The sequence below is a fragment of the Passer domesticus genome, chromosome 33 (genome assembly GCF_036417665.1).
Source record: "Passer domesticus isolate bPasDom1 chromosome 33, bPasDom1.hap1, whole genome shotgun sequence".
NCBI lineage: Eukaryota > Metazoa > Chordata > Aves > Passeriformes > Passeridae > Passer > Passer domesticus.
Window position 1 is genome coordinate 1,624,526 of NC_087506.1, and position 12,834 is coordinate 1,637,359.

The 12,834-nt window shown below is 55.8% G+C and overlaps 1 protein-coding gene across 1 annotated transcript; it reads right to left on the reverse strand.

Moving 5' to 3' along the window:
- Window positions 1-285: 285 nt before the first annotated feature.
- On the reverse strand, window positions 286-7,101 carry LOC135288585 (maestro heat-like repeat-containing protein family member 6). The gene is made up of 14 exons (XM_064401962.1): window positions 6,564-7,101; window positions 6,205-6,269; window positions 5,453-6,099; window positions 5,048-5,195; window positions 4,649-4,839; window positions 4,429-4,566; window positions 4,034-4,148; window positions 3,725-3,862; window positions 3,317-3,493; window positions 3,030-3,185; window positions 2,770-2,871; window positions 2,452-2,554; window positions 2,121-2,177; window positions 286-638 (listed from the first exon to the last, which is right to left on the reverse strand). Exons 1-14 carry the CDS (start codon window positions 6,679-6,681, stop codon window positions 598-600), a joined length of 2,196 nt encoding a protein of 731 aa, XP_064258032.1. The 5' UTR covers window positions 6,682-7,101; the 3' UTR covers window positions 286-597.
- Between the last annotated feature and the right edge of the window lie 5,733 nt (window positions 7,102-12,834).

The window sequence follows — 12,834 nt, forward strand, 5'->3', positions numbered from 1 at the left end:
TCTTGCTGACGTGCACAACAGCAGATCAAATGTGGCAGGGCCTTAGACACGACTTCACTCCTGACACACAGGCTCCTTGTGCCACTGCTGGCCTTCTGTGTGCTCAGCAAGATCTGTAACTGCACAGGGTTGTGGAACTGCACCTTCAGCACAGGGACCGTGCCAGCTTGACCTGCCCTCGTTCATGTGCACAAAGCAGGGCGTGGAAGAGAACGGCAGCAGGGGCCTGTGTGTCCCAGGGCCCCGGATTTGCGGCGCTTCAGCTCCACAGGGATGCAGGCAAAGTGAAGAAGCCAAACCGTTTATTAATGAAATCCAAAAACAAGGGGTGATATGGGAAGGGAAGAGGGAATGGGCAGTGTCTGAGGGCTGGAGGGAGGGAGGTATCTACAGGCAGGGAAAGGCCAGAAGCCATGCGAGCTTCCCACAGGCTCAGCTGTGCCAATCATCAGCTGTGCCTGGAGCTCCAGCGGCAATGGGAGATGGTGTTCTGTTCAGTGTCTCCTGGTGCTGTTCTTGGGACACTGGTTCACCGCATCCTGAAGATGGACCTAATTCTTCAGCTCTTCTGGCAAACCGGGCGTGAATATTCAGGTTTCAGTGGGACAGACTAGTGTCTTTCCTTGGGACTGAAATGGCTGGAACAAAGAAGAGAGCCACAGTCAGCACCCACATCTGCATGAATCCTAGGAGACCCTCCTGCCAAGGTGTGCTGCTTTGTGCACCCCAGACGTCATGTTTTGGGAGAAGCTGCTGGCAGCTTCCTCCGTGTCTGCTAGGAAACCAATCAATGGCTGCCGTTGGGAATTGATAATCTGGAAAGCTGTACACAAAAGCCTCTGTGAAAAACACATCTTAAAAACAAAAGAAACTCGGGGAACTTTCTCTTTTCCCTTCTGGCCGACAAAGAGGTAACACTGCTGGCCCAGCCAAGGCCTGGCTGACGTCCGTGAAGAAGAAGTCAAGTCCTAGACAGGAAAGATGAGGAGATGCCTTTAGTTTTAGGCCAAAATTCTCTTGTAATTCTCCTGTATTATATATTCTTCCCGTTATAGGGAAAAAAGTATCATTCTCCTCCATAAACAGGAGAATGATACTTTTTTCCCTATAACGCATGAAGGTATGGGGAGATGAAAGTGTTCAAATGGTATTGAGCAAAGACCTCCATGCTAAAGTCAGCAGATATTAAAGTAGCCGTGATTCTTTGAGAAGTTTCAACAGAGACGGAGAGAAGAGTGATGAAGATCCTGTGTCCCCAGGAACAGAAGATCTCTCTTGCTAGAGATGAAGATGATTTTAGAGAACAAGAACTTTGCTTTTGAACAGCTCATCTTTAAAACAGTTGCCCATAAGTTGACATGCCACATAAACACAGCTGTGGGAAAAGCTTGTGGAAAATGGGAGTGATTTCAGCATTGCACATTTCCCTGGGTGGCTGCTATTCATGGAAATTGAGAGCCACAAGAGAACTGTTTTCTTATGGAAAAGTCTCCATAACATTAATAAGAGGAACTTCTCTCCTTAAGCAAAGAGACAAAAGACTATTGCAGAGGTAGTAAACTGACTCAAAATTTTGGTTTGGTCTCTTTACATTGTCAGTGGGAAAGAAAAGGTTGCAGGGGGAGGAGAAGTGTTCTGAAGGTTTTGTTCTGACTCTTATTACTCTTTCTTTTAGTTTCTCTTAATAAATTGTTCTTCATACCCTTTTAAAGGCTCGAGCCTGCTTTGGCTTTCTCTTAATCCTATCCAAAGGGGAAATGAGTAAATACATTCTAGTGAGCGAAATGCTGATTAACCAGCACTGAACCCACCACAGCAATTGGCACATTGGCCAGGAAATCCTAAATTGGCAAACCAAAACCACTACATACATCAAGGGTGTCCCACTCAGCTCTTCTATCGGCCAGAAGAGAGGAGGGGCCCACGGGATCAGCCACAAGACGCTGGCCATGAATCCCCCCAGCAGTGTCCCTGCAATCGCTCTGTGTGCTCTGGCCACGCCATCCCTCATGCACACAAGGAGCGAAGCCCACCGCAGCCGGGACAGGGATGGCAGCTCTCTGCCCGGGCATTGCAGCTCTCCCTGGCAGCCCCGCTACCAGCCCGCTGCCCTGACTCACCCTGACTGTGGAACTGGAGCTCTTCCCTCTTCCTCGACAGGTAGCGCGCGGCCACCCCTGTGAACACAGAGCCTGTCAGGGCGGCAGCGGCACAGCTCCCTGCCAGCGGCGCTGCCAGCGCTGCGGCCACACGCCCTGCTGGCCCGGCAGGGCTCAGCCCGGGCCCTTGCCGCACGCTGCCGCCCAAGGGCACGGCTGCCAGAGGGCGGCAGCAGCGCCCGGGCCAGGCGGGGCTCCACGGCGCCGGGCCCGGATGGCGCTGCCGGGGCAGCGGGCGGGGCTGGGGCCGAGCTGCGGCGGGCCGGGGAGAGAGCCCGGCCTCGGGGCTCACCGATGATCCTGAAGGCCGCCTCTCGCAGGGACTCCTGTGGGCTATCCAGGAACCGCAGGGCCCATTGCATGCGCTCGCTCGCTTGTCTCCTGTCCTCTAGCAGCTGCAGAGAGCGGCAGCAGGGAAGGCTTGGCGCGGGCTCAGCCCCTGTGGCGGGCGCTCCCTGCGCCCAGCCCCGGCCTCCCCTGCCCGCACAGCCCTGAGGCGCGGCCTCTGAGTGCAGCAGCGGGCAGGGGCACATCTGCCAGCCCCGCACACTGAGCACCGCGCTCAGGGGCCTTCTCCAGGCTGAGCTTGGGGCTTCCAGGCCCTCCTTACCAGGCACTCATCAATTTTCAATGGCTGCTCTGTCTTCAGAACCCTCTGGAGATCCCTCTTCTCCAAGAAGCCAGCCGCACAATACAGCGTTTTCATAGAGGCCTGGAGAGCAGCAGAGAGCCAGAGATGGCCCCACAGCCCAGGGCACCGGACTCACATCCCTGTGCCAGGGCCTGGAGGAGGCTGCAGCCCACCAGGCACCGGGCAGGAGGCAGCTGAGCCCCCTGCCAGAGATCCACCAGCATCACAGAAAACCTCACCTCTGCCACACGCTGGTTCTCCTCATGGCAGTGCAAGAAGAGTGGGAGCAGGCTCTGGCTCACAATTCTCTTCAGGGGCTTTTTACCCTCTTCCACTACCAATTCCATCACCTTGCAGAAGAGGGAAATGGAGAGCAGCTGCAGATGGCTGTTGTCCTGGAGGAAAGAAGGAGAAAAAGGCCTAAGCATCACATATGCAGTACTCCTGGGCAAAGGCCTGAATATCCAGAGAGCACAAAATTTCTGGCCAGCGGCCAGTGCCCATGGCTGGGGCCACAGAGCCTTACACGGTCAAAGAGTGGCAGGAGTGCCTCAGCTAGCTTTGAGGCAGAAGTGCTGGATATCATGAGATGTTTTTTCTGGAGCATCTTCTTCAACAGAGAGAGGGACATGCTGACCACCTGTCCATCTGCATCACCCAGCAGCTCCAGAAGTCTTCGAGACACGCTGCGTATAGGTCTGGCCTGTGTGGAACACAAGGCTGAGCTGGGAGGCCATGGACGGCTGCACCGCCAACAGCGCCCGGGCACTGCGACCCCACCCTGCTGCTGCAGGGCCCACGGGCCAAAGGCCTGACCCAAAGCAGTGGGGCAGGTGAGGCAGGAGAGCTGGGAGCAGCTGCCTCAGCTGCTGAAGCCCTGCCAGCCCATGGGGCTGCCTTCCCCAGGGCAGCTTCAGCCGCTGCCCCTTCTCACCATCAAGGGATCCTTGCTGAGCACCTCGAGGCCTCTGAGCGCCAGGCGACGCCTCTCCCTGCACTTGCTGTGCAGGCAACTTGACATGATCTTCAGGACAGTGTGAGCACATTTACTCAAGTCCAGGCACTCGAGGACCTGAAAGGCACAGGCAGTGATGGGGGACCCGGCCAGCAGCAGCCCGGAAACGCACAGGGCTGGGCCCAGGCAGCACCACAGGGCACGGGCACCGTCCCAGGCAGCTGTGGCTATGAGAGGGCAGAGAGCTGGGAGGCAGCTCAGCGAGGCAGTGCTGGCCACCAGGCTCACCTCCACAAGGAATGCCAGGAAGGGCAGATCCCACCTTGGCTTTTCACAGCTGAGCACAAGGAGAAGGCGGTATGCGACATGGGAACACATGGAGGTCAAGACATGGCGCATCTCCCTGGAAGGGGGAAAAAGGCACCAAGACCCTGAGGTGGGGGGACCAAACCTCTGCCAGGACTGACTCACGGAGGTCTGGTCTTTCCCCAGCCTCCCTGGAGGGGATGTGAGCGCTGTGGGAGGTGGCCCCTTCGGGGCACCCTTCTCTCCCAGCCTTTTCCAGTCTCCTTGGCCGTCCCTCGGCGTCAAGGCCCTCTGGCCCCTGACCACAGGGACTGTGTGGGGCACCCGGGCACAGGGCAGAAATGCTGAGGGCAGTGTAGAGGAGAAGGGGATCTCACCTGGCCAGCAGACCCACGGCATAGTGCTGGGTGTGAGCAGTCAGCAGCGTGTCCCAGCCACACTTACGCTCCATATCCATCACCTCCTGGTCACACTGCAGTCGGTAGAGCAGAGCCTTCATGGCCTGCACTGCAAACCTGTGTGCAGAGCAAAGCCCAGGTCACACTGGGAGCACTGGCACTGGCCACAAGGGCATGGGAAGGACAGGAGGACTGGGACCTGTTGGGCCTGCAGGGAAGGCGATTTTCCTCCTGGCATGCTCTCCAGAAGTTTTCAACTTCCTCTGGTGGCATCTGCTGTGTGGTGATGACAACGTGGAAGAGCAGAGCCGTAAACAGAGGGTAGAAAGAATGAATCCTTGTCTCATGGTACAGAGGCACCTGGACAATCACCCAGATCACCAGAGCTGCCTGCAAGAGAAGCAGCCCAAAACGGAGCTCAGTGCCGAGGTGTCCTTGGGGCAGGGCCCAGGGGCAGATGCAGGGGGAGCAGTGGGCCTGGTGGCCCCTGAGCCTGGCCCTAGCCCAGGTTTCAGCCCAGTGACTGAGGCAGGGAGAGGATGGAGAGCTGCTGGAGAGGCAGCCAGGGACTGAGAAGAGACCAGTTCCAGAAACTCACAGCCAGGGCAAAAACATCCTGATTGTCCCCATCGGAGGTGCACATTTTGCTCAGAGGCCAATCCTCCATTACACGGACCAGTGTTGGCAGCACTTTCTCCATTGTTAGTCTTGACGAAGCAATGGCTCTCCACATCATTGCAGCAGCTCTGTGGGATCAGGGCTCTGTGTCAGGGGTGTCTCAGTCACAGTACCATGCCCTGTGCAGCTGTGGGGGCACAGGTGACAGAGCCCCGGTGCCCTGAGGGGCAGGGAGGGAGCATTGGCAGCAGGCTGGGCAAAGAGAGGGGCCCGAGGGTCCTGGAGCTCTCTGCCTGTCTGGCAGAGCCCATTGGACAGGCTGTGATGGGCCACGGGCCCTAAAGGCTGGTGAGCCCTGAGCTCTCAAGGCACGTGGGCCCCGTACCTGTCACACGTTGGGGCACAGCGCAGGAGGGTCAGCACCACATCAACAGGATGCTCTTCAGCCAGCCTCACAATGTCAATTTTCAGCCTGGCATCCACAGTGTCATGGGACACCAGCCTCTGGTGGATGTTCCTTACAATGGCTGGCACCTGGAGGACACCTGGGGGAAACTTGGAGCGCTCTTCAAGGGAGCAACTTCCCCAGCTTCCCTTCCCGCCACAATGTGCTGGCCTCAAAGGCTGAGGGGCCCCAGTGATCACGGCTTGAGGGGGCACAAAGTCCTGGGAGGCCTCCAGGCCTGATCCCAGCCTGCTTAGCTGCTCCTGAGACGAAAAACAAGGGTCCCTGAAATACTCTGGTACCAATTCCTCAATCAGAGTCGGAGTGGGCGTGGTGTCAGGATTTGCGGTGGCTTCAGTCTCTCCAGTGTTGGCATTTGTCATGGCCACGTCCTCAGTCACTGCCTTGTCTCCGTTTGCTATGTCCTCTTTCATTATGGTGTCAGAGTCTTGTGAGTGCTCAGCTGAATCCAGGCTGACATCAGGCTCTGCCTGGAACTCGGTCAGCCCCGAGTCAGGCTCGGCTGGGCCCTCAGCTGCACTGGTCCCGGTCTCTCTGCGTTGAACTCGCAGAAACTTCCGGAACATCTGCAGGACAGGGAAGCCAGAGATGCTCCATGGCATTCTCCAAGCGTAGTGCTCGGCTGAGCAGGGACAGCAGGCCCAGCGCATGGATGGGATGGCTGCAGGTACCTTCAGGGTTCTGTGGAAGCGGCCACGGCTGGATTGCTGCTCTTGTGTGTGCTCCACGGCTGCATCTGGCAAAGAGCGAGCACAGCCAGAGCTGAGGGGCTGCGGGAGAGGCCGGAGAACACAGCCCAGCCCTGCGCTCCCCAGGCAGGGACAGCCCCGCGATGCCCCAGGGGGATGGAGCACGGCCACTGCGGGGTGTCTGCCTGGGCCCTCTTCCGTCCTGTCCATGGGCATGTCCCCAGGGGATGGGATGGGATGGGATGGGATGGGATGGGATGGGATGGGATGGGATGGGATGGGATGGGATGGGCCCACACTGGCTGCAGCCATCAGCCCTGTGGCCCAGCTCTGACACTCACCATCCTGCAGTGTCTGGATCTGCTCCGGCTCTTCAGGCTGTTCTGCTGGGGCAGCTCCAGGGCCTTTGTTTTTTTTCCCCCTGAGCACTATGAACAAGCCAAGGAATCTGCCTGCCATGTCAGAGTCTGGCCTAGAGGGCACCTTAAATAGAGGTTCCTCGGGATATTGCCAAGTCAACAAGTCTTGCAGTTGTTGAAAGCACCTGCAAGAGAGAAGCCTCAGGAAGGCAGCAGGACAGCAAGTCCTGCACTTTGGTCTTGAGGACTCCTGCCAAAATCACAGGAGACTCCTCAACAACGATTCAGGTCACCAAATCCCACGGTCTGGCCTGGAGTGCACAGGCCACAGGGATAGATGTCTTGGAAAAGATCCGAGTCACCAAATGCCACAGTCTGGCCGCAAGGCCAGCTGCAGGAACAGCGTCTGGAAAAAGCTCCGGGTGGGACACGAACGAGTGCGCTGTGCAGGGGCTCCTCACAGCACCGCTCTGTCCCGTCCTGTCCCGTCGCCTGCTCCGAGCGCTGTGGAGTGTTCTTGTCACCCCCAGCTCCTATGTCACCACGTGTCACAAAGGACACCCTGTCCCGTTCCATGCCAGTGCTGCAGCGTGTCACAAAGGGCCCTTGCACCCACTGCCACCTGCCCTGGGGCCGCCCCCAGCCCACCCAAAGTGGCCCCGGTTGGAAGGAATCCCTGGCCCCAAGTGTCTAAGGCAGCCCGACAGGATCTTTAGGAAGGGCTCAGCCCATCAGCAAACGCTGCTCTGCTCTGCGGGCTCAGGGCAGCAGAAGGAGCCCCCAGGGCTGCCGAGGCAGCTGCGCTGGCAAGGGCACGGGGCCTTCCACGGAAGCTGGCACGGCCTCCTTGGGACATGTCCCGGCTGCTGGCCATCCTAAACCCGCGGCTGTGACAGGCACAGGGAACGTGTGGGCCAGGGCACCAATGCTGCTCTGAGCCCTGGGGGCCGGGTAGCGCTGCCATCAGCAGGTGTGGCAGAGTCCCTGCCCAAGCAGAGCCTCCACCCCCCGAGCCCTGGCAGTGCTGCTGCCCCTCTCCTGCCCCAGAGACGTGTGCCCCGGGGGGCTTGTGTGCCACAGGGAGCCAAAGCCCACGTGCACTGGGAGCTGTGCTCCTCCCTGCAGGGGCTGTTGGCAGGAGCACCTGGAGCACTGCTGCAACACTTGGTGTCTGGGAGAAGGCAGAGGCTGTTAGTCATGATTTTTTTCATAGAAGGGATTGCAGTGTGAAAAACAAGGTTCACTCTCCTGTAAAAAAATTAGAAAATGTAATAAAGTACAATAGGAGAGAATAAAGCAAATATTTTTGACTGGATGCCTTTTGCCATTCAGCCTAGACTATCCCAGCTATTTTGAAAACACTCTTTGTATACCATTTCTATTGCATCTGCCTGTTACATATTCACAAACAATTATGCATGTTGAACTTTTCTCCAAACCAGTTTCCATGTTTCAAGAACTGTTCCATGGCTCCTCCTCACGTCTGCCTTTTTAGAGCATGCGTATTCCTTGTTTGTGCTTTTAGTTCGTTCTTATAATCACCTCCATTTACGGGCTTTTGTGGATACTGACAGCCTGGTCAGTGAGAAGGCCACATAAACATTCCCAGGAATTGTTCTGGGGAGTTTTGAAAAGGCTGAGAGAAAGAATGAAAACAATCTTGCGGCTGGTGTTTTGAACAGTTGTTTTCTGATAAGATGGTTACCAAAGGGCATCTTCTTAATTAGCCAGTGGTGACGGGGTGTTGATTAAATGACCAGTCAGGTCCAGCTGTATTGGAACAGTGTATAAAAAGGAATGGCTTTCTAATAAACTCAGCATTAACCTGCTGAAGAGAGTTAATGTGTCACTTCACTTCGGTTCCTGACTCAACGGTGACAGGTTTTGGTCCACATTTTCTTCAGACCGTGAGTGCTGATAGTTGACATATCTGTAGCAGGTGTCCTCATCACATGTTCATTGGATGGTATCCCATGCAAGCAGGCATTTCAACACAAGCATACTACATCAGCTGTTTCTAAGTTTTAGTTAACAACAGAAATGAAAACGAGATCTTTATAGCAAAGTTCTTTTAACACCACACATATAGAATCCATTTCAACATTTGAAAAGGCCAGTATTGTACTGTGTATCTATAACAGCAGCAGCAGCACCTGAACACCACCAGCTGCTGAATTTCACAGGACAGTCAGATTATACAGAGGCACTGCCATGTTTCCTTGTGTTCTGGGAAAAACGTCAGCTCAGTCTTTGATGTTCAATGCTCCAGCTGCTGCGTGTCTGGCAGTGGTAGCTCATGTCCAAACACAACTGGGTGCCTGCTAAGCACGGCACTGGGGAGCCACAAACAGGGAAGTTCAGGCATCGCAATATATCAAGCTTCCAACAATCTCTTCTCCATTTCCAGATGCAAACATCAGCAAACACATGCTGAAAAAGTCAATGAGTTCCAACATTGCCAGGATATAAATTTCACTACCGAAACCAAGCAAGGATTGCCCACAAAGCCTTTGGAAACATTTCCTGGATGAATTAATGTCTCTCCCATGTAGGGCTGTAATAGCTGAACATCTGCAGTGCTGGAAGATTCCAGGTAGAGTGGGAACAAGTCCACAAAATTTCTGTACAGTCTGAAATAGGGATGCAGGGCTGGACCAAAAGCTTTCCTGGGATGATGCTACTGAAATTCATTGCGTAATGATGCCCAGAAATTAATCAAAGCAAACAGTACTGCGTAGTATAAGGCCTATGGGGCAGGAATTTAATTTATTCGACATGGGGAGTGAGGGGCTTCAGTCTACCACAAATTCATTCTGGAATGAGACTCCCAATGGAGCCCCAGTGCTGCGGGGCGGCCCCGCGGCTCCCCGGGCAGCAGCCGGCCCTCTGCCCCCTGCGGAGCCCGGCGCCGGCGGCTGCTGGCCGCGCCTCAGGGCTGTGCGGGCAGGGGAGGCCGGGGCTGGGCGCAGGGAGCGCCCGCCACAGGGGCTGAGCCCGCGCCGAGCCTTCCCTGCTGCCGCTCTCTGCAGCTGGCAGAGGACAGGAGCCGAGCGGCCGAGCAGCTGCGCCGGGCCCTGCGCTACCTGGAGAGCCCCCAGGAGCCCCTGCGAGAGGCGGCCATCAGGTTCATGGGTGAGCCCCGAGGCCGGGCTCCCTCCCCGGCCCGCCGCAGCTCGGCCCCAGCCCCGCCCGCTGCCCCGGCAGCGCCATCCGGGCCCGGCGCCGTGGAGCCCCGCCTGGCCCGGGCGCTGCTGCCGCCCTCTGGCAGCCGTGCCCTTGGGCGGCAGCGTGCGGCAAGGGCCCGGGCTGAGCCCTGCCGGGCCAGCAGGGCGTGTGGCCGCAGCGCTGGCAGCGCCGCTGGCAGGGAGCTGTGCCGCTGCCGCCCTGACAGGCTCTGTGTTCACAGGGATGGCCGGGCGGCTCCTGAGGGGGCAGCCAGGAGAGCTCCAGCTCCTCACTGAGAGTGAGTGAGGGCAGCGGGCTGACAGCGGGGCTGGCAGGGAGCGCTGCAGTGCCTGGGCAGGGAGCTGCCATTCCTGTCCTGGCTGCGGCAGGCTCGCTCCCTGTGTGCATGAGGGGTGGCATGGGCAGAGCACAGAGAGATTGCAGGGATGTGGGAGTGTGGATTCGTGGCCAGCTGATCCAGTTGACAACCCCTCTCTTGTGGCCATGGCCAGAGCTGGGTGGGATGGCCCTGGCAGGACGGTCTCCTAGGATTCCCACAGATCCAGGCTCTGACTGTGGCTCTGTTCCTCTCCGTTCCAGCCCTTCAAGCCCTGAGGAGAGATGACAGCCCTTCCCAGGCATACATGTTAGTTCAACAGATAGTCAGTGGGAGAGCTGCAGAACTGGCACAGAAGAACCAGAGTTTGTAGAAGACCTGCAAATGCCATGGAAGATGAGACTGCCTTGAGACCAGAAGAGACCAGCTGGATCTCCAGGCACAGCTGATGATTGGCACAGCTGAGCCTGTGGGAAACTTGCATGGCTTCAGCCCTCTCCCTGCTTATAGATAGCTCCCTCCCTCCAGCCCTCAGACTCTGCCCATCCCTTCTTTTTCCCTCCATTCTCCCTCCCTGTTCACGGCACTTTCCCTCTAGTCCTCAGATTTTGCCCTTCCCCTTTTCCCCCTCCAAGCTCAACCCTTTGCTTCGCCTTCCATGAATAAACAGTTTGGCTTCTTCACTTTGCCTGCATCCCTGAGGAGCTGCAGCAGAACAAATCCGGGGCCCTGGGACACACAGGCCCCTGCTGCCGTTCTCTGCCACGCCGTGTTTTGTGCACAGACCCAGAGGAACGAGGGCAGCTCAGGCTGGCACGGTCCCTGTGCTGAAGGTGCAGTTCCACAACACTGTGCAGGTACAGATCCTGCTGAGCACACGGAAGGCCAGCAGTGGCACAAGGAGCCTGTGTGTCAGGATCCAAGTCGTGTCTAAGGCCCTGCCACATTTGGTCTGCTGTTGAGCACGTCAGCAAGATAATGAAGAACAGACAGTGAAGGAAACCTTATGGTTGAACTGGTGGGAATGTGACCCTTGAGAGAAACAATGGATTGGTCAATTGATGGGAAGTTAACCTGTGAAAGTGGAACAGCACACAGTGGAGCTGTGGTTGGCATGGAGGTGGTATCAGAAGCCATTGCGGCCTCATCTGATGCACTGGCCAAGTGTGAGATGACGTCCTAAGTGGAAAAACTGCAGAGGAGGAGATGTCAGGCCTGGTTCTGGTGTGGAGGGATGAAAAGGACAAAATGCACGCCCTGTTGATGCAGGGGATGCCCTGAAGGTGGGTGGCCTGCCTGCCCCTCCCACTGGAGCACCACGCTGAGATCCCCTGAGAGGAGCCCAGTGCTCCTTGCTCCTCTCTGCTGACACGTGAGCCTTTGTCTGGTTTTGGGGTGGCCCTGGCTGTGTGAGGGCTGCTACGTAGGCACGAGACAGCCGGTCCTGTCCCGCTGGGTCCCAGCAGTGCCTGGCAGCTGTCCTGCATCCACGTCAGGATGCTGGCCAAGAGCAGCCCTGGAAGCTGAGGCACAGGTCAGGGCCCATGGTGTTCCCTCAGGATACAGCAGTCCCGAGGGGTCTCCCTAATTCAAAGAAATCTGTAGACAAATGCATTGTCCACCAAAAGCCCTTTTCTTGAGCTGACGGGAGGGCAGGGGTCTGCACCCCACCAAAATGCTTCTCTGCCATGTATAAATTTCAGTGGGTTGATGTAGGAATTGTGTGAAAAATACCATCCATCTTTACCCTGCCGAGGTGATTGCATAGGCAGGGGGTTAGAAATACATTCTGTCAGATTCCTGTACTTGAAGCTGATGTCCAGGCGCTGGCCAGAGCGATCTCCATGCCCTAAAGCAGCACTTCTTCCTCATGGCTTCCCTGCACAGGGCTCATTGCCTACTTGCCCTTCCTTCTTCTGCTAGAACGTGTCTAAAGCTTTTTTCAAGTCCTTCTCCTGTCAAGTTAGGCCCGCCAGGTTTTTCTTATGCTAACTGGTGCTAAGTACTTCCCTGTGTCTGTGCTAAGTACTTGTTTGCTTATGTGAATTGCTTGTGCTTATGTCAAACAAAGGCCTTGTTTCATCCTCCCCTTCTCTTTACCCTGATGCAAATTCTTTTGCAAGATTCCCTCCACAGTCCACAGGACATATGTACTGTTATGCTGCTCTTTTAATTTTCTACCACATCCATAGGTTCATGATGGTTTAGAGGAGGGTTCATTTTTTTAAAAATTAGAACGGGTTTGCTGAGGAAGCTAAAAATCTGAGGAGCTGTTGGTGATTGAAGATTTGTCCATCACAAGAAGACATCTGACTCATGATGTTCTCTGTCTTTCTGTATTTTAGTGATGATTTTGGTAACTTCTTTGATACCAATTTGAGTGTCCATAAGGCTCTGTGAGATGCATTTTTGACTTCTGCCACTAGCCATTCTATATTAGGCTGGTACAGCATTTGTTTTAGAACATCAATGTTCCTTCCAGTTTGGAATTTGGGTGCTTCATGATACACATCGTACGCATTCTGCATAATCTCAAGAGAAGTTATTGTGTGGTGCAGCTCAAGTCACATCCACTTTTGGTTGTGAATTACAAATAGAGAAGTTATTACCATTAGCAGTTTCATTTAATGAATCTGTTGTAATAGTTGTGCAAGCAGATCTCACCCAGGCACATCCCCTTCCCACATAACATACCTGTGACTGTGCATGGGTTACTGGGCTCATTTCACAAATACAAGGGCTGCCCTCAGT